Source organism: Phaseolus vulgaris, chromosome 4 (assembly GCF_051622355.1).
Source record: "Phaseolus vulgaris cultivar YP4 chromosome 4, ASM5162235v1, whole genome shotgun sequence".
NCBI classification, from domain to species: Eukaryota; Viridiplantae; Streptophyta; class Magnoliopsida; order Fabales; family Fabaceae; genus Phaseolus; species Phaseolus vulgaris.
Window position 1 is genome coordinate 32,155,992 of NC_143501.1, and position 21,408 is coordinate 32,177,399.

Sequence of the window (21,408 nt, forward strand, 5' to 3'; positions counted from 1 at the left end):
GCAAACAGGGCTCCACCACTAGTATCGTATGATTTGTTCGACGTGAAGCAGTATCAAGGCGAGACCTTGAAAGAATACATCAATCGTTTCGGGGCCCAGGTGGTGAAGGTTGGCACCACAAAGGAGCCCATGATCGTCTACGCGTTCAGAAAGAGGGTGTGCCCTGGGCCTTTCTGTGAGTCAATCATCTGCAACCGCCCCCGAACTTTTGCTGAGATAAGGCGTCGCGCTGTGGAACACATCGCCACTGAGGGCGACGTATGCGAGAAGCGCACAAGTGTTGCACCCACACGCCCCAGAGCACCGTCGCGTGCACAACCCGCCAGGGTCAACGAGGCCACGACGGGGAGGAAGAATCAGGACAGAAAGCGCCCATACGAGGCGAGGAGGCCCCAGGCTAGGGGGCGAGCAGAAGGGAATAGGCCGACGAGGGAGGGAAATAGGCCGCTGAGGCACAATTTTGTGGTAGAGTTGAAGGATCTCATCGCCGTGCCTAACATAGCAGATAGGCTGAGGCCACCAGTGAAGACTGACAAAGTACTGGGACCTCACAAAGACTCGTGGTGCGAGTTCCACTAGGCGTTTGGGCATCACATCAACAACTGCTTGGCGTTGGGCCATCAGTTGGATGAGCTGGTGAAGAACGGTTTTCTAAAGGATTATCTTGCCGGATCATCTACGACTGCAGCCCTGGCGGTACCAGAAGAGGATCAGGCACAAGAGATGTCGATCCATGGGGAAGTCCACAGCATCTCTGGTGGCTTCTCAAGAGGAGGGCCCATCGCCTCTCAGCGCAAGAGGTATGTGAGGTCAGTTAATTCAGTACCTGAGGAGGGTTCGGATGACCCGTGGGAGTCAGACCTTGTGTTCACCAAGGCTAACCTACGTGATGTCGTCCCACATGATAATGACCCCGTGGTCATTTCGGTCGTCACCGCTGAGAGGAGGGTGCACCGAGTTCTCGTGGACCAGGGCAGTTCAGCAGATGTCATGTTCTGGTCCACCTTCAACAAGCTACAGTTGTCCCCTGACCTGCTAATGCCCTACACTGGATGTTTGTATGGGTTCGCAGGGGACCAAGTGGAGGTACGTGGCTATCTGGAGCTAAGGACAACGTTTACGGATGGAACGGCGTCACGTACCGAGAGCATTCGATACTTAGTAGTGAACGCCAATTCAGCTTACAACGTTCTGTTGGGTAGGCCTGCGCTGAATAGGCTAAGAGCAGTGGCTTCCACACGCCACATGAAGATGAAGCTGCCAGACCTTAGTGGCCAGGTGATCGTGATCAAGTCTGATCAAGAGGAGGCCCGAAAGTGCTATGAGAATAGCTTAAAAACGAAGAGGGGGTGGTCATGGTGGTGGCGATGCCCGTGGAGGCCTCACCCGCGGAGGAGACGCCTAGGGAAGCCACTCCCTTGGAAGAAGCACATGGCGAGGCCTCGCCCATGGAAGAAGTATCCGATGAGGTCTCGCCCATGGAGGAATTATCCGAGGAGGCGTCGCCTGAAGTAACTGATGAGGCGATGCCTAGGAGAGAAGGCCACAAAAACGAGTCTCGTGCAGAGAGCGTGCGAGATAGGCAACCCCAGCCGGTGGATAATGTGGTCGAGAGGCAAATTGGTGGGAAGGTATTCAAGTTGGGGCGATTATTGATCCAGGAAGAGCAAGATGAAGTGGCGGCGGTAATCTCACGCCACCTAGACGCATTCGCATGGTCCGCCTCGGACATGCCAGGCATCGACCAAGATTTTCTATGCCACCATCTCACCATGGACCCCAAGGTCCGCCCTGTACGACAGAGGAGGAGGAAGTTCAACGAGGAGAGGCACCTCGTCGTGCAGGAGGAAACGAAGAAACTGTTGAGCGCTGGGCATATCAGGGAGATCCAATACCCTGAGTGGTTGGCCAATGTTGTGTTAGTAAAGAAGGTGAATGGAAAGTGGAGAATGTGCGTCGACTTCACAGATTTGAACAAGGTGTGCCCCAAAGATTCGTATCCATTACTCAGCATCGACACGTTGGTGGAAAGCGCCTCGGGTTGCAAGAAGCTGAGTTTCTTAGATGCATTTTCGGGGTTCAATCAGATCAAGATGCATCCACGTGATGAGATTAAAACGGCGTTCATGACCGAGACGTGTAGCTACTGCTACAAGGTCATGCCGTTTGGGCTGAAGAACGTAGGCGCCACCTACCAGAGACTGATGGATAGGGTCCTTGCACCTATGTTGGGAAGAAACGTGCAGGCGTATGTTGATGATATGGTGGTAACCTCCCAGGAGAGAGGGCGACATACAGTTGATCTGGAGGAGTTGTTCGCCACAATAGCCAAGTACCGCCTCAAGATGAACCCGGAGAAGTGTGTTTTTGGGGTCGAGGCGGGGATGTTCTTGGGATTCATGCTCACTGATAGGGGGATAGAGGCGAACCCCGACAAGTGCGCAGCAATCATCGCCATGCGAAGCCCAACCTCGGTAAAGGAAGTGCAGCAGCTGACGGGGCGCATGGCGGCTTTGTCTAGGTTTGTATCAGCTGGTGGAGATAACAGCCACCCATATTTCCAGTGCCTGAAGAGGAACAGCCGTTTCGTGTGGACAGAAGAATGCGAAACAGCCATCCTCAAGCTAAAGGAGTACTTGGCGACGCCCCCCGTGCATTGCGAGCCACGGGCAGGCGAGCCCCTCCGTTTGTACTTTGCAATAACGGAATGGGCCATCAGCTCTGTGCTGGTCCAAGAGCAAGATCAAGTGCAGAGGCCCATCTACTTCATGAGCAAGGCCTTGCAAGGCCCAGAGACGAGATACCAATCATTGGAGAAAGCGGCGCTGGCAGTGGTGTTCTCAGCCAGGAGGCTCCGTCACTATTTTCATAACTTTACAGTGGTGGTGATGACGGACCTCCCCATTCAGAAGGTACTACAGAAGCCAGATGTCGCTGGGAGGATGTTTCGTTGGGCAGTGGAGCTGTCAGAGTTCGATATTCAGTACGAGCCCAGGGGATCCATCAAAGGGCAAGTTTACGCAGACTTTGTTGCAGAGCTCTCACCAGGAGGTGTCCCCAGGAGGTGGAGCTAGGATCACAGTGGATGCTTTCAGTGGATGGGTCCTCCAATCAACAGGGAAGTGGCGCTGGGATAGTCTTGGAGGGGCCTAATGGAGTGTTGATTGAGCAAGCCCTGCGTTTTGCCTTCAAGGCAAGCAATAACCAAGCGGAGTATGAAGCTTTGATCGCTGGAATGCTCTTAGCCAAGGAGATGGGTGCGCAAAGCCTCTTGGCAAAGAGTGACTCGCAGCTGGTCACAGGGCAACTGACCGGGGAGTATCAAGCAAAGGACTCCCAGATGGCTGCGTATCTGAGGTATGTCCAAGCGTTGAAGGGAGCTTTCGCTGCGTTTGAGCTGGTGCGTGTCCCGAGAGAGTAGAATGCCGGTGCTGACCTGCTCGCCAAGCTGGCCAGCTCAGGCAAGGGGGGAAGGCAGAGGACAGTCATCCGCGAAAGTTTGTGGCAGATAATACGGTGGATGTCCTCCATATCAGCACAACGAGAGGAAAGCCGAGGAGTCATCGGTCCTTGATTCAAGACACGGCGAGGGCTCCCAGTGTCAGCGTTTATGCGGCCTCGCCTGAAGAGGAGGGTCGTATGCTGATATGCATTTCGGAAGAAGGGGATACATGGATGACGCCTTATAGGCGATACCTTGCAGATGGGATCCTCCCAGCAGAGCCTGGAGAGGGCAAGAGGATAAAGAAAAACTCCGCAAGGTACACTCTCGTCGATGGAGTGTTATTCAGTCATGGGTTCACGCACCCAATTCTGACATGTGTGAGTGACGACGAGTGCACAAGGATAATGTCGGAACTCCACGAAGGGATGCGAAAGCCACGTAGGGGGGAGAGCATTGGCATCCAAGGTGATCTGTGCAGGGTTCTATTGGCCGTCAGTAAGGGAGGATTGCGTGAGATATGCCCAGCGATGCAAGCAGTGTCAGATGCACGCGTACTGGCACAAGGCGCCTCCAGAAGAGTTGAGGTCGATTTATAGCCCGTGGCCTTTCCACACATGGGGAATCGACATTTTGGGACCTTTCCCTTTGGCGATAAGGCAGATGAAGTATTTAATAGTCGCCATCGAGTATTTCACGAAGTGGATTGAGGCAGAACCAGTGGCGCAGATCACTACACATAAGGTACAACACTTCGTATGGAAGAACATTGTGTGCCGCTTCGGTGTGCCGAGGCGTCTTATTTTAGATAATGGCACCCAGTTTGCCAGCCTGCAAATGAGTAAGTTGTGCTCAGAAGTAGGCATCAAGCAGGTGTTCGCATCAGTCGAACACCCCCAGACGAACGGACAGGTGGAGTCCGCAAACAGAATTTTGTTAAGGGGGCTGAAGTGAAGACTTGAGAAAGCTAAAGGGGCGTGGGCAGAGAAGGTACCAAGGATCGTATGGGCTTACCACACCACGCCTCAATCTTCCACCATGGAGACGCCGTTAAGCCTAGTGTACGGGTCGAACGCCATGATCCCAGTAGAGATTCATGAGAGCTCGCCCCGTTTCCAAAGCTTTGTGGCAGAGGAGTCCAACGAGGAGAGAAGGGTGAATCTAGACCTATTGGATGAGGACAGGGAAGAGGCGAGAATAAAGGCTGAAGCTGTGAAGAGAATGGTGGAGCATCGGTACAGTTCTAAGGTGAAGCCACGGCAATTTCAAGTAGCTGACCTGGTCATGCGCAAGGCTCAGCCATATGAGCTAGAGAACAAGTTGTCTCCCAAGTGGACCGGGCCCTTTAGAATAACTGAGGCTAAGGGGAACGGTTAGTACAAGCTTGAGACTCTGGAAGGAGGCCCCATTCCACGGTCCAGGGATGCAGCCAATTTAAAGTTTTACTTTAGTTAAAGAACGCTATGTAGTACACAATTTTAAAAGGGGACACTCTTTTTCCCTCTCGGGGGTTTTTTAATGAGGTCACCCAAGTAAAAAAGAAGTTCAAGACTACTTTGTCTCATCTCCCTTTACCCCTTTTTCTTGTAATGTAAGGAAACGCTAGAGGGAAAGGCCGCCGCTTTGGGCGTCGCCAGGTGTAGGCGTCGCCAGGCGTGGGCGTCGCTGGGTGTGGGCGAGGACGCAAAACGTGCAAAACAGCTTGGAAGTGTCGCCACCCCAAAAGGAGTGGCGGAAGCGCGCTCTTCGGACGTAGGCGTCAAGTTTGAAAGGTACGTATAGCAAAGTTAAAATCCGGGCGTTTAGTCCTTGGGCAGGGGTTAACGGATTCCTTCGGGACGCCCCCTCCCCAGGTGAGAAAGGCTAGCCCCGGTGTCTGATTCCTCGACACCTCGCAAGGAAGTGGCAGGGGGCGTTTCCTTCGAGTGTGGGCATCAGGCAATAAGGAAGTTTGGAGCAGTGGAGAGCCAGGTGACTCTGGTGCAGATACACGCCATGTAGGAGAGGCGCCATCCTTCGGGAAACCTTCTCCTTAGGCGTAATCACCAAAAACCCTGGTCATCTTGGTGTTTAGACACACCGGGGACGATACGACATTGCTTTCAGCATGCCTCTCCCCGGGCGTGGGCACCAAGAACACTGATTCGCCTTGGTGGTTTTAGACACTCTGGGGACGAAACGGCGCTGCCTTCAGGCAGATCTCTCCTCAGGCGTGGGCACCAAGCGCGCAGAGATAAGGGCTAGTTGCCTTGGTGTTTAGACACCCCGAGGACGATACGGTACTACTGTAGCATGCCTCTCCTCGGGCGTGGGCACCAAAGTGGGACTTCGGCCAAGTTAAGTCCTCCCTCGCCCTCGAGCGATGTCGAGGCCACAGAAGAGCTGAGCCCTCCCTCACCCTCGTTCGATGTCGAGGCCATAGAAGAGAGGGGCCCTCCTTCATCTTTAAACGATGACGAGGCCAGTAGCACCTTTGGCAGTAAGTGCCTCAAGGCATAAGAGGAGTAAGTAAAGAGCGAGTCGAAGTTGTTACGAGTCAAAGAAATAGAAGGGATTCGAAGAGCAAAAGGGAAAGGCATGGAAAATACAAGTTATCAAAGACATTAAGAGTAGAAAAGAATGTGCAAGAGTATGTAGACAAAGAGCAATTATATTCAAATGCGTGGAAGCATATGTTCACAACGATTACAAAGTCAAAAGAAAAACAATTATGTACACATAGTGAAAGTGTTGCAAAGTTAAAGAAAGAGGCTAATCTTCAGGAGCCTCTAGAGGCACAATTTTGCCTTCAATTATCTCATTGAAGGGGCTGCAGTCGGAGACGTTGATTCCTGGGTTCGCGCAGGCCGCTTGGGCAAGGGCCTCAGCAAACCCATCAGCGAACGCAGTAGCAGATTCTTGGACCAACCTCTCCTCTGTTGTTTGGAAGTGTTTTGCTTGTGAGGCCAGCTCCTCATCCTTGGTCGCAAAGGCTTTGACCAACTCTGCCCGCAGTTTGGCTTCCAACAGGTCAAAGGCCTTCACCTTGGCTTCAAGAAGCTCGCACTCCTTAGCCTTTGTTTCCAACGCCGCCTCAGCTTTGCCCAGCGCTACCTCAGCTTCAACCAGCGCTACCTCGGCCTTGCCCAGCTTTTGCTCGCGATCGACGCCAAGTGTGGGCGTCGCCAGGTGTGGACGTCGCCAGGTGTGGGCGTCACCAGGTGTGGACGTCGCCAGGTGTGGACATTGCCAGGTGTGGGAGTCGCTAGCTTGAGGCGTCGATAATGTCACCCTCCGATACCCATGGGTAGGGAAAACCGTGGAGGGAGCGACACAGCGAGAGGCCACGGTACGGACGAGGAGGCCTTGGGCCCCGGTACCTTAGAACAGTAATAAATAGAAGAGAAAGGTGGCTTCAAGGCCATAGTCCCAGTACCAGTAGGGGGTAACCTGACTCGTGAAGTACCCACATCACCTCTGGAAAATCCCTGGGACAGATACGACCCAGGAGAGGGCCACACCCAGGGGTGAACCATGTGCGTGGTACGAGAGGAAGGCAGATACACTCCCAGGGCGAGTGGCTAGAAGCTGGGGCACATGAGTTGGCACCCAGGTAGTCACCCCTTGCGCCAGATGCACTTCGAGGAAAGAAGACATACACGCTGGAATTTCCCTAAGTTGGGTTACAGTGTCGTAAGGCCTTCCACGTGGAGTTGCGGTTAAGTCAGAAAGGCCACATGGCAGTAAGCACTGAGACCCAAGGTATATAAGCTTCTCTGGAAGCTTAGGAAGGTACGTTTTTGACAGAGTTTACACACTTTCTAATCATTTGCTCGCTTACTCACTGTACGCACGAGTGATTGGAGAGAGAGAGAAGTTAGTTACAATTCAGTTACACACCTTCAGAGCATTCAGTTACGGTGCTCCGATACGGAGGTGTTTGCTGTTTTCTGCTTGTTGACTTGATCGTCGGAGTGCAAACGGCCGCGAGGGCGCCCTTTTGTTCTCTTATATTCAGGTGATCACGGCGGAGTTGGGTGAAGATATGAGTTGGAGACGAAGGAGTCCTTGTTCGTGAGTCAAAGCAACGCACGAAGATCTTTTCGGTCAACCGGCAGGAACAATAAACAATGATTATTTATTGGATCCGAGATAGGAGAAATAAAAGAAACATGTAAAAAAATAGTAAAGTGAAATTATTTAAATTTAGAATAAAAAATAAAAATGAAAAAGAATATCTATACCTTTTATACCTCTATATCTTCTTCTTCTATATTCTATATCTTCTTCTATATATAAAAGGATTCCCCTCTTAAATGGCATTTTATTTCATTTCAATTTTATACTTGTAATTATATTTTATTTTCTTATTTTAGGGTTTAGGGAATGAGATATTGTCATTTTGTGACTTCCTTATTTTTAAAAATTAAATTTTAAAGTTTGAATTTTAAATTTTAAAACTTTTGAATTTTAAATTTTGAATTACGGAGTAATTGTAAACATAATTCAAAATGTTATTCATATTTATTTTTAAAAACTAATATTCTCTCAACATAATTCAAAATTGCAATTAGAGAACAGTGAGTTATTCAACCAAACATTTTCCTTCAAACCTCATTTTTCTCCCTTTCTTCATCAATGGTTCAGAAAAACCACTTACACCATTCAAGAATCTCTCTCTCCGCAACGTCATTTAATAAGTGAACCATTTTTCCCAAAAGTGTAACTGTGGAATGATGCAGGAAAGAAGAAGAAGAAGAAAGTTTCATGGTTTCAACAAAAAAAACTCTTTCATTCTTTTAAGGTATGCACATTCTCTTCTTCACTTTACCCAACTTCTTTGGTACACTTTTTATGTTATATGTTATTTATCATTATATTTTTTTGTCTCTCATTTCTCCTATCTTTTCTCTGTAAATTTGTTCTTTTCTTTACAAAATTTGTTCTTTCCTATGGTTGTGCACTTTTTATTTCCTATATTCTTCATTCTCCCTAGGTGTGTTTTCGTATCAATATTATGCAAGTACACACCTTTTTCACTTTTAGAATTAAAATTATTAATTATTATTTTAAAATGGGTGATTTTATTAGTTTTTGTATTTTCTTTTAAATCTTTGTTTGTTCAAAATCTATAAACATTGATTAATTATTGGATCCGAAAAAGGAGAACTAAAAGAAACATGTAAAAAAAGAGTAAACTGAAATTGTGTAAATTTAGAATAAAAAAGTAAAAATGAAAAGGAATATATATCTTTATTTTATGGAATTCCTTTAACTATTAAGTTTATTTATACTCTCTATACCTATATATCTTCCTCTTCTTCTATATTATATATCCTTTTCTCTATAAAAAGGGATTCTCCTCATTTTATTTTATTTCAATTTTATCCTTGTAATTATATTTTATTTTCTTATTTTACGGTTTAGGGAATGAGATATTTGTCATTTTTTGACTTCTTTATTTTTAAAAACTAAATTTTGAATTTTAAATTCAGTTTTAAAGTTGGAATTGTAAACTTTTGAATTTTAAATTTTGAATTATGGAGTATTTGTAAACATAATTCAAAATGTTTTTCATATTTAGTTTTAAAAACTAATATTCTGTCAACATAATTCAAAATTGCAGTTAGAGAGGAGTGAGTTATTCAACCAACCATTTTCCTTAAAACCCTATTTTTCTCCCTTTCTTCTTCAATTATTCAGAAAAATCACTTACACCATTCAAGAATCTCTCTCTCCACAACGTCATTTAAGAAGTTAACCATTTTTCCCAAAAGTGTAATTGTGTAATGATGCAGTAAAGAAGAAGAAGAAGAAGAAAGTTCCATGCTTTCTACAAAAAAGAACTCTTTGAATCTTTTAAGGTATGCACATTCTCTTCTTCACTTTACCCAACTTCTTTGTTACACTTTTTATGCTATATGTTATTTATCATTATATTTTTTGTCTATCATTTCTCCTATTCTTTCTCTGCAAATTTATTGTTTTCTTTACAAAATTTGTTCTTTCGTTTCTTAGTGCACCTTTTTTTCCTCTCTTCTTCATTCTCCCTAGGTGTGTATTTTCCTCTTAAATGCCATTTTCTTTTATTCAAATTTTATCCTTGTAATTATATTTTATTTTTTTCTTATTTAGGCTTTAGGGAAGATGATATTTGTCATTTTGTTACTTCTTTATTTTTTTAAACTAAATTTTAAATTTTAAATTTTGAATGATGAAGTAATTGTAAACATAATTCAAAATGTTTTTTATATTTATATTTAAAAACTAATATTCTGTCAGCATAATTCAAAATTGCAGTTAGGGAACAGTAAGTTACTCAACCAAACATTTTCCATTTGTTTCTCCAAGCTACAAGAAGTTTAGGAATTCATAATAAGCTTGCAAAGAAATTTTTATTTCTTCATCATTGTATGTATAAATACATACGCTGATGAAAAAATAAAAAATTTCTTTACAAGTTTATTGTGATTTCCCAATCTTCTTGTAGCTTGTAGAAACAAGTTTTCGGATTCTGTGTTCAAAGTACATGTGTTATGGCTATTACTACAACAATAAGTCTAGGAAATGGAAATCTGCAAAGGATGTGGATGTGGGGATTGTTTATATAAGAAAATAAAACATGGCAACACACGGTACCATTGGAATTTTTTTTTTCACAATAGTTATTTCGGCCTCAGGCACAAAACCTTAGCATAAAGCAATTGCTTCCTACACCATTTCGGATAAATTGCTTTTTGGATGTGTACATTAATTACATATAGCCAGCTTACAGAGTTAAACTCTACTCTACAATGCATTAAAATTTCTTTAAGGTCAACAGGCTTTGGGTAAGGAGAGCTTTTTTATTTTAGAATTCTGGACAGGAGCAGTCCTGTGTGAAAGGGAGTTTGTTCACTTTGAAGACATTCTTTTGTAACAGTGAAACAATAATAAACAAGAATATTCAGTGATTTGTTTGTCTTTCTGCCATTTTCTTGGGATCCTAACAATCTTCCTCTATATTTCTCCAAGTGCTAGCACAATTGGTTTAAATAAAAGAACTTAATAGTTATAGAGCTAAAAGTAAATTATACCTTACGACAATTCAAACAAAAAAGACAGTAAATGAATTGTAGAATCAATAAATATCCAATTTTTTACGTAGAGAAAATTTATCCTCAAAAGTACCTCCACAAATTAGAAGTAAACACTGCATATATAATACCAATCCAATGTGTAATTCTTGAATTACAAAAACACCAGAAGAATAAGGAGGTAAAGGCTAATTGTCATTATCCAAGGCAATAATAAATAAAAGAGAGAAGGAAAAGCACAAGTTAGTTTGTTCCCTTAATATAACTTCAATAATCACACAAAGTCACCACCAACAATAATAATAATTTCTTAAAAGGATGATACACACATTTGATTGTAAAAGTAAACTGACTTTGTTATATGCAGGGATTCAGAATTCGTGGGCGAATTCTCTCCAACTCGGGGAGTATGATGAGAATCAACTAAAGGTGGCTTTTTATAATGAAGAACAAGATCATTCGCCTTCACATTTAAAGTTTTTCTTGTTAATCTTTGCAAAAGATAAAGCCCAAGCCCAAGCCTAAGCCCAAGCCCAAGCCCAAGAAGGCCAAAGCCCACAAAAGCCCAAAGACCATCCCATGAAGGGCAAGGCCAAGTTTTAAATAAATATTGTATAGAAAGGTGCTTAGAGGGAAACATTAGAAACCTCTATTGTTAAAGCATCTTTTAGTCTTTAGTTAAGAGTCTTAGGGGGGGGGGGGGGGGGGGGGTGTTAGTAGATAGGTGTAGGAGTAAATAAGGAGGTGCCAAAGTGAGAGAAAGGATCCCACCTTCCTCATGCTTTGTTTTAGGCGCAAATTCTAGAAGCTCTTTGGGAGGGAGTTTTTTGAATTTGTGTAGCTTACATTTCAGCACCTTAGGCTATAAATAGAGGTGCTCTCTTTGTAAATTGGAGATTGAAATTAATCTAAGAAAACTCTACTCAAATTTTGAGTGAACTTTGGAGAGCTTTTGGAGCCTTCTTCTCTAGTCTTATCTTGATGGATCAATGGAGTCCTCAAGTGGCGGCATCACTCTTATCTAGGAGCATTCCACACTTCTAGTGGCGAGATCATCCAACATCCTTCCATCTTCATGAGCACTCTCTTCTCCTTCCTTCCTTCTCTTTCAATTGTTCATGTTGTCTTGTGTTCTTGAGTTGTTTGGTTCGGCTTTTCTATTTTTTCCAGCACCTATGTTCTGTTCTTGCCTTTTAATTACACTTTTGTTCGGTTCAAATGTTTGCTTATTCAATTCTGTTCGGTTCCTTTAATTGTACCTCTCTTTGTTGATTCAATTTGACAATATGTGGAGCATCCAAATGAGTTTGGGATTTGGTACTAGTTTTTGGTGAGTTCTTGTCTTAGAACAATGATCCAACTCTAAGAAAAGTGCCTCTATAATGTCCAGCTCAAGGTGATTCCTAAGAATGTCAAGAATCATTCTCTATATGGCTAGTGGAATCACATCAATAGATCTTCTCAAAGAAGGAGGAGATGATGGACACCATCCAGCCACAACCATCCCCTAGGAAGCAAAAGCATTGGATTTGAGGACAAATCCTTTTCAAGAGGGAGGGGATGATGGAAGAGGGTCATGCACAACCTTCCATGAAAGGCAAGAGCCAAGTCAAGAGCGTCTAGACCCCAAGCCAAGAGCGTCTAGACCCAAGCCAAGCATCTAAGACCAAGCTAGGAGCGTCTAAAGATCAAGCTAGGAGCGTCTAAGATCAAGCTAGGAGCGTCTAAGACCAAGCTAGGAGTGTCTAAGAACAAGAAGACTTGGATCAAGCTAGGAGCGTCTAAGATCAAGCTAGGAGCGTCTAAGACCAAGCTAGGAGTGTCTAAGAACAAGAAGACTTGGATCAAGCTAGGAGCGTCTAAGATCAAGCTAGGAGCGTCTAAGACCAAGCCAAGAGCGTCTAGAACAAGAAGACTTGGATCAAGCTATGAATGGGAAAAGGCCTAATAGCACATATTCCGTGAAGGCCCATCAAGTGTAGTTTAGCTTTAATTGGGGTGTAAATAGCATAGCCATGTGGACAAATGTTTATTTTTCTGCACATTAGAATTAAGGAAGCATTAACCTTGATTAGATAAAGGTTTCTAGAAGCCTTTACTAATAAAGGACCATGTGCACCCATGTGCTTCACATTTTCCATTTCATTTGGCTTACATTTGTGTAGCATTTAGGTCATCAAATCTGGTCCTCTTTAGCCTATAAAAAGGGGAGCCTACACCTTGTATTGTCAAGATTATTGTGAGTAAAGTTATGCTGCCCACATTGTGCTTCATCATCTTCCTCACTTTCCATAGGGCTGGCCAAACCTCCCTACTTCCATACATATCATGAACCTTCAAGATCACCATAGCTCCTAGGAAGATCTTGCACATACACATCCATGGCTTCCGCACCACTTTTCACATGATTCTAAGAAGAGCTCCATGAATTTGCCATCACATGAGAAGTAGTGTTAATCGCATTTGTTGATTAAGAGTGATCAAGGGCTTTGAAGAATCCAAATCCAAGTGTTTGATGAAAGACTGGAGTTGCCGTTGTTGTTTTGTCGAAACAACCGATTGTTTTACTCTTAGGTGTTTTTGAAAAGGTTGAAAACTATTTTCGTTGGTTGACTTGCTATCAAACAAAAACAATCGATTGTTTCGTGGTTTCAATCGATTGTTTATTTGAAAATCCTAACACAATTTTGTTTTGATGATTGAGTTTGCTTTAAATGATTTCCAATTGAATACGCTCCTCTATTAAATGCTTTGACCAATCTTTGAAAAGTATAAATGGTTTGTATATGTTTCAAAACAAACAAGAGAAACAAATTTGAGTTTTCAGTTGTGAGAAAGATAGCTTTCAAGTTTTGAAAATTCACATCAAGCTTTGGGTTTTCTCAAGAAATAGTGGAATAGGATTGCATCTGTATTGATTTCAGATTGTTCTGTAAACAAGTGTAATTCGTTATGAATCTTCTGTATTTTTTGGTGTTGTTGCCAAGGAGTGTTGTGTTCTCTTGAGGTGGTCAAAATCAACATTTTTGGTGTGTGTGTTTCTTGAAGGGTTCAAGGTCACTACTTTGGTGGTTTGTGTGTAATCTGTTTTGATTGCTTAGTGGATTGCCCAGTGGCTTCTGGGGACTGGATGTAGCTCTTGGTTTAAGAGTGAACCAGTATAAACTGTTTGCGTATCTCTTTCTTTCCTTAAACTCCTTTAAATTCAGTTGTTATTGCTTTACTAGTATAAACAATCGATTGTTTCGCAGAAACAACCGATTGTTTTCTGGTGCTTTGTTGTCTTGTGCTTAAATTCTTGACTAACTGAAATTCTGATATGGATTCATACAAGATTTTGTTCAAGCTGAAAAAGTTTTCAAAAACCCCTCTTAAACAATTCAACCCCCTCTTGTTTAAGGCCATATATTCTAACATCATTCTCATCATGCATGCAGTAATATATATTGTCAATTGAAATGGAGCAAACACAACTCTCTTCCATAGTAACATGAAATAAATTTTAAACCTAATTAAATTTTATAAAACTAGTTTAAGTTTACAATTATTTATATACTTAATGTTATTACTTTTTGTAGAATCTCCAAACATACGTCAATAAAGTATTCATGTATTTATGTCATACATAATTGACCATAATCTTTTATTTTATTTTATTTACGTCATTTTATTTTATTTACGTCATTTTATTTTATTTTATTTTTATCCTTGTAATTATATTTTATTTTTTAATTTTATACTTTAGGGAAGGAGATATTTGTCATTTTGTGACTTCTTTATTTTTAAAAACTAAATTTTGAATTTTAAATTGAGTTTTAAAGTTTGAATTTGAAATTTTAAACTTTTGAATTTTAAATTTTGAATTATTGAGTATTTGTAAACATAATTCAAAATGTTTTTCATATTTAGTTTTAAAAACTAATATTCTGTTAACATAATTCAAAATTGTAGTTAGAGAGCAATGAGTTATTCAACCAAACATTTTCCTTCAAACCGTATTTTTCTGTCTTTCTTTTTCAATGGTTCTGAAAAACCACCTACAGCATTCAATAATCTCTCTCTCCGCAGCGTCATTTAAGAAGTGAACCATTTTTCCCAAAAGTGTAACTGTATAATGATGAAGGAAAGAAGAAGAAGAAGAAAGTTTAATACTTTCAACAAAAAAAACTCTTTCAATCTTTTAAGGTATGTACATTCTCTTCTTCACTTTACCCAACTTCTTTCTTACACTTTTTATGCTATTTGTTATTTATCATTATATTTTTTGTCTCTCAATTCTCCTATTCTTTCTCTGCAAATTTATTCTTTTCTTTACAAAATTTGTTCTTTCGTTTATTCGTGCACCTTTTTTTCCTCTCTTCTTCGTTCTCCCTAGGTGTGTGTTTTTATGTGAATATTATGCGAGTACACACCTTTGTTCACTTTTAGAATTTAAAATTATTAATTATTCTTTTAAAATTGGTGATTTTATTAGTCTTTGTATTTTCTTTTAAATCTTCGTTTGTTCAAAATCTATAAACGTTGATTAATTGTTCGATCCAAACAAGGAGAAATAAAAGAAACATGTAAAAAAAAAGAGTAAAGTGAAACTATTTAAATTTAGAATAAAAACGTAAAAATTAAAAAGAATATATATATTTATTTGTAATTATATTTTATTTTCTTATTATAGGCTTTAGGGAAGGTGATATTTGTCATTTTGTGACTTCTTTATTTTTTTAAACTAAATTTTGAATTTTAAATTTTGAATGATGACGTAATTGTGAACATAATTCAAAATGTTTTTTATATTTATTTTTAAAAACTAATATTATATCAGCATAATTCAAAATTGCAGTTAGGGAACAGTGAGTTATTTAACCAAACATTTTCCATTTGATTCTCCAAGCTACAAGAAGTTTAGGAATTCATAATAAGCTTGCAAATAAATTTTTTATTTTTTCATCATCGTATGTATAAATACATATTCTGATGAAAAAATAAAAAAATTCTTTACAAGTTTATTGTGATTTCCCAATCTTCTTGTAGCTTGTAGAAACAAGTTGTGGGATTCTATGTTCAAACTACACGTGTTATGGCTATTGCTACAACAATAAGTCTAGGAAATGGAAATCTGCAAAGGATGTGGATGTGGGGACTGTTTATATAAGAAAATAAGACATGACGCCTAATGGAATTTTTTTTTCTCAATAGTTATTTGGGCCTCAGGCGCAATACCTTAGCATAAAGCAATTGCTTCCTACACCATTCTGGATAAATTGCTTTTTGGATGTGTACATTAATTACACATAGCTAGCTTACAGAGTTAAACTCTACTCTACAATGCATTAAAATTTCTTTAAGGTCAACAGGCTTTGGGTAAGGTGAGCTTTTTGATTTTAGAATTCTGAACAGGAGCAGTCCTGTGTGAAAGGGAGTTTGTTCCCTTCGAAGACATTCTTTGGTAATAGTGAAACAATAATAAACAAGAATATTCAGTGATTTGTTTGTGTCTTTCTGCCATTTTCTCAGGATCCAAACAATCTTCCTCTATATTTCTTCAAGTGGTAGCACAATTGGTTCAAATAAAAAAACTTAATAGTTATATAGTTAAGAGTAAATTATACCTTTCGACAATTCAAACAAAAAAGACAGTAAATGAATTGTAGAATCAATAAATATCCATTTTTTTACGTAGAGAAAATTTATCCTCAAAAGTACCTCCACAAATTAGAAGTAAACACTGCATTTATAATACTAATGTGTAATTCTTGAATTACTAAAACACCTGAAGAATAACCAGGTAAAGGCTAATTGTCATTATCCAAGGCAATAATAAATAAAAGAGAAAAGGAAAAATACAGGTTTGTTCACTTATTATGACTTCAATAATCACACAAAGTCACCACCTACAATAATAATAATTTCTTAAAAGGATGATACACATATTTCCGCTTCAGTGTCCTGAAAGATGAACCAAATAATATCTTCACCTTTCACCTTCTAATGGCCAATGGCCAGGACCAAAACAAACAATGGGCCTAAAGATAGAATATATATATATATAATTATTTTTATTTAAAAATCTGAATATATAAATAACAATTATTTAACTTTATAAAATACTTCATCTTTGTATCATCTTTGTTTTTTATCATTATGAATTTCACCGTATTTTTAATCTGAAGTGTATTAAGTCTTATGCATTATATAAATATTATAAAAACAAATTAAATATTTAACATTTTATTTTCTAGTTACAATCTTTCTAATAGATATTCTCTTCTTCTATTTTCCAAATTTTTTAGATGAATTGTTAATTACTATTTTCTTAAAAAGTAATCTAATAAATAATATAACTTATTATGATTGAATTGATTTTATAGTTAAAATAATCGTTGAAAAAAATATAATTTATAAATCTTATTCTTACATATGTATTAAATTTTAGCTCCCGCTCATTCGATCTTCCTTCGATCATTCAACGCAGCAATAGAGTATGAGTAACAGATATGGGAAACTTTCTCTTTCACTATAAGTGAATATTGGAAGAAATAAAATAATAAAACTTCTATTAGTAATTTAAAAAATTATTTTTTTACTGTTTGATTATTTGTTTGTGAATAGAAAAATAACGTTGCATACGCTTATTTTTTTCATTTTACTCTTATAACAACCTTTCATTCTATTAAATTATTCTGGACATTTCGTAATTTCATAGAGAACCGTTTTCAAATTGATTTAACAAACAATTTTTAATTCCTCTCTACTTGTTGGTCACTACTGAATATGAATATCTCCGTATAAACCAACGTACCCACCATACTTTCCATTTTCATTCTCACTTGTCTTTCTCTTTCTATGTTTTGATTAATCTTTCTACAACCTTAATTTGACATTTTTTTATGATATTGTAATTGAAGTTTGTGAGTAGATGGAGGGGAAGGACTTAATAGGCGTTGTCGCTATCATTAGAGGGATTTGCTTTTGTCTGATCCTTATTATTTCATGAATTCTAAATGAAATGAGTTGAACTTCATTTTCTTAATAACTCTATTTTGTAATATTTATTTATTGATTTATGGATTACTCTTTAAAAATGGATGTCAAAATGAACGTTAGCAACGAGATCTATTATAATTTTTTGCATGTTCTTGGAAGTTTATAGTAGGTGAAAATTCTCCTAATTTATGGCCCAGGTGGCAAGTTCATGTAAATAATTTCATGCAATGTGCCATGTAAGAAGGCATTTTGCACATCCAGCTGGTGAGTAAACCAATCTCTAGCTGCTGCAATGGTGAGGAGACACCTCAAAGTTGTTAATTTTGTTGTTGGTGAAAAAGTTTCAGAATAGTCAACACCTTCAATCTGAGTGTACCCCTTTGCGACAAGGCGCGCCTTATATCTGTCGACGGTACCATCTGAGTTGTACTTTATTTTATAGACCCATTTGCTTCCGATGGGTTTCTGCCCAGCGGGTAACGGTGTCAAGGTCCACGTTTGATTTAGCTGCAAGGCGGAAAGCTCTTCGTCCATTGCTTTTTGCCCATTTGGATCAAGGATAGGTTGAGCATAAGTGTGAGGTTCTTTGGTGGCTGTGATATTAGCAAGATATGCATTATGCGTAGAAGAAAATTGTGAATTAGAAAGAAAATGATGCATAGGATACCTGGTTCCATTTGGCCGGTCTTGGGCAGTGGTCGAATGATTGGCTTGGGATCCCGTTACGTAGTCTTGAAGCCAGGAAGGTGGGGTTGATGTGCGGCTTAATCGTCAAACAGGAAGGTTGGCTGGAGAAGGTTCGGTGATGGGTGCTGGAGAAGGTTTAGTAATGGGTGCAGGACTTCCTGGCGTGGGAGAAGAAGGTTAATCTGCTGGAGGTTCACTAGGAGAAGATGGTGGATCAAGGGAATGTTGGACAGGAGTGGGTAAGTCAATGTCAATGGCAGGAAAAATATTTGGTAATGGATGCGAGGATTGCGTCTGAGAGTGTTGACAGAATGGGAAAACACTTTCATGGAAGGTGACATACCGACTTGTAAAAAAAGTGCCTGCATCTATATCAAATAATTTGTATGCTTTTTTACTGTGAGGATAACCAATGAAAATGCATTTTCGGGCGCGCGAATCAAATTTTTGCTTAGGTGACACAACAGTTGCGTGACACAGGCAACCAAAAGTTTTTAGGTGAGAAAGTGAAGGTGGTTGATTATATAGTAGCTCAAAAGGTGATTTATTTTTTTAGTAAACGTGATGGCAAGCTATTAATGATATATGTGGCGGTTAAAACGCATTCTCCCCAAAATTCTAATGGTAAATTGGATTGAAATAGGAGGGCTCGTGCTGTGTTTAAAACGTGTCTATGTTTGTGTTCTACTACTCCATTTTGTTGAGGAGTGTAGACGCAAGTGCGTTGACATTCAATACCCTTTTTGAGAAAAAAATCATACATTGAAATAAATTCCAATCCGTTGTCAATGCGGATGGTTTTAATAGATGCTTGAAATTGATTTTGTGCAAATGTAATGAATGACTCTAAGAGATATTGGGTTTCATATTTGTGATTCATAAGAAATAGCCAAGTACATCTAGTATAGTCATCGACTATAGTGAGAAAAAAATGTTTTCCAAAATGAGTTGGGGTTTTATGAGGACCCCAAATATCACAGTCCAATAAATTGAATGGAGAATGAGATTTTATTGTGCTTAAAGGAAAAGGTAGCCTTGTCTGTTTGGCTTTGGGACAAACACTACAATTATTATGAATGGAAATGAGATTTTTATTGATAGGTAGTAATGAAGATGCAAGTTGTAGACGCGCCGGAGAAGGATGTCTGAGGCGCTTGTGCCATAAATCAAGGTCGGTCGAAATTTGAGATGCGTGGGCTTGGTTTGGAAGAGGGGACATGTAGTATAAGCCTGCGTATTGTTTACCCTAGCCAATCATCCTCCTTGTGGCCAATTCCTTCAAGATAGAACCATGTGGAAAAAGAACGACAAAACAACTTAGTGCACTGGTTATCTTACTAACAGACATGAGATTAAAATTAAAAGAAGGAACACAAAGAACATCTTTGAGAGTGATATTGTCATTGAATTTAATTGTGCCTGTAGATGAGATGGCTGCAGTTGAGCCTGTGGGCAGATTAACATTTGAAATAAATGATGATGAAGTGTGTGTGAAAAATTGTGAATCAGATGCAATGTGATCGGTTGCTCCGTTATCCAAAATCCATGCTTTTGTAAAAGCAGAATTAATAGACGAGTTATGAACAAATAGACCTGTAACATTTATAAATGCTTCACTTTTACCATTATTGTTGAGCGAGTAAACAACCTTTGCCAATTGATGAATTTGCTCGACAGTGAACCCTTGTATATCAGACTCATTGCTGTCATGTGGTAATGAAGAGGAATCTACCATGTTTGTTGCTGATGAATGAGAGCTTTTGGGGTTATTTTTGATTCGCTGTTGCTGGCCATGGCGCCCATTGGAGTTCCACGTCCCATTTTTTATGCGACACCTATCTTCCGTGTGTCCTCTTTTATCACAGTATGTGCAATGAAATTTCAAAGTACGACATTCATCTATGGTATGACCTGGTTTGTTACAGAGTTCACAGGTCTTACCTTTTGATTGCTTCCAATTGGCAGATCGACCTGGTACTGATGCTACGATTGAAAAATTCTCGCCAGGATCTGAATTCATCTGTTGTTGTGTCTTTTCTTGTACAATCAGAGAGTATGCTTGTCGGACATTTGGTAGAGGATTCATGATGAGAATATTGGACCTGATTGTTTTGAACAAATCATTCAACCCCCATGAGGAATTGCATCAGTTTATCTTCTTCCTTCTCGATCTGGTGCTCCTTTGTCTGATTACAAACTATGGGTGAACGATATAGCTCGATATAGCTCGAGTTCATCCCACAACGCTTTGAGTTTGATGTAGTATGAAGCCACTGTCATCGTACCTTGGGACATGGTTGTTATTGCCTTCTGAATTTGAAAAATGGCTGGCGCATTCTTTTGTGCGAACTGGTCGCGGAGATCTTCCCAAACTTGACGGGCGGTCTTCCCGTGAATTACCCCTGCGGTTATCTCTGCCTCGATGGAGTGACTTAACCATGAAAGAATCATGGAATTACATTGATTCCACAATTCGAATTGGGATGGGTCTTTTTCTTGTGACGGCATTTCTATGGTACCGTCAACAAATCCCAGTTTCTTCTTCGCCGTGAGTGCATGTACCATTGTTGTCTTCCAGGATTGATAATTGGCGTCGTTCAATTTGGTCGACACCAACATGTGTCCTGGTTGGTCTGAATGATGAACATAATAGAGATTGGTTGGATCCATGGCAGCCGACTTGGCGGCGTTACTGGTGCCTTCTTTGTCAGACATGATCTCTTATTTAGGGGATAAAAATGGAGAGGCTGTCAGAGCACCAAGATCGGTGCTCTGATACCATATAAGAAAATAATGATATGTAAGAAAAAGATATATTTATTATTCTCTTGTGTGTATTTACATCACTCAATGTATAGCAAACATATACAAGTGTATGAAGACTTCCTCTCTCTAAATTACAGCATAATCATGGATTCTATAATTATTAAATTAATTACATAATAATGTGTACAATATCGCATAATATTGCATAACATCATACAATAATTGCATACAATAATTGTGTATAATTTGATAATTATTATTTCCTTAATATTTTATGTTCTATGTTATTTATCATTATAATTTTTTGTCTCTCATTTATCCTATCTTTACTCTGCAAATTTGTTATTTTCTTTACAAAATTTGTTCTTTCGTATGTTTCTACACGTTTTATTTCCTCTATTCTTCGTTCTCCTTTGGGGTGTGTTTTCGTGTCAATTTTGTGCGAGTACACACCTTTTTCACTTTTAAAATTTAAAA

The 21,408-nt window shown here is 39.9% G+C and overlaps 2 protein-coding genes across 2 annotated transcripts; one reads left to right on the top strand and one right to left on the bottom strand.

The window, feature by feature from the left end:
• Nucleotides 1–4,480: 4,480 nt before the first annotated feature.
• Nucleotides 4,481–4,819, top strand: LOC137838628 (uncharacterized). Its single transcript, XM_068647868.1, has one exon. It carries the CDS (start codon nt 4,481–4,483, stop codon nt 4,817–4,819), a length of 339 nt encoding a protein of 112 aa, XP_068503969.1.
• Nucleotides 4,820–20,355: 15,536 nt separating this feature from the next.
• On the bottom strand, nt 20,356–20,880 carry LOC137838629 (uncharacterized). The gene has a single exon (XM_068647869.1). It carries the CDS (start codon nt 20,878–20,880, stop codon nt 20,356–20,358), a length of 525 nt encoding a protein of 174 aa, XP_068503970.1.
• Between the last annotated feature and the right edge of the window lie 528 nt (nt 20,881–21,408).

Bases quoted from the DNA above. Each gene is read 5' to 3' on its own strand.
- LOC137838629 (XM_068647869.1), bottom strand. From the start codon at position 20,880: ATGTCTGACAAAGAAGGCACCAGTAACGCCGCCAAGTCGGCTGCCATG.
- LOC137838628 (XM_068647868.1), top strand. From the start codon at position 4,481: ATGGAGACGCCGTTAAGCCTAGTGTACGGGTCGAACGCCATGATCCCA.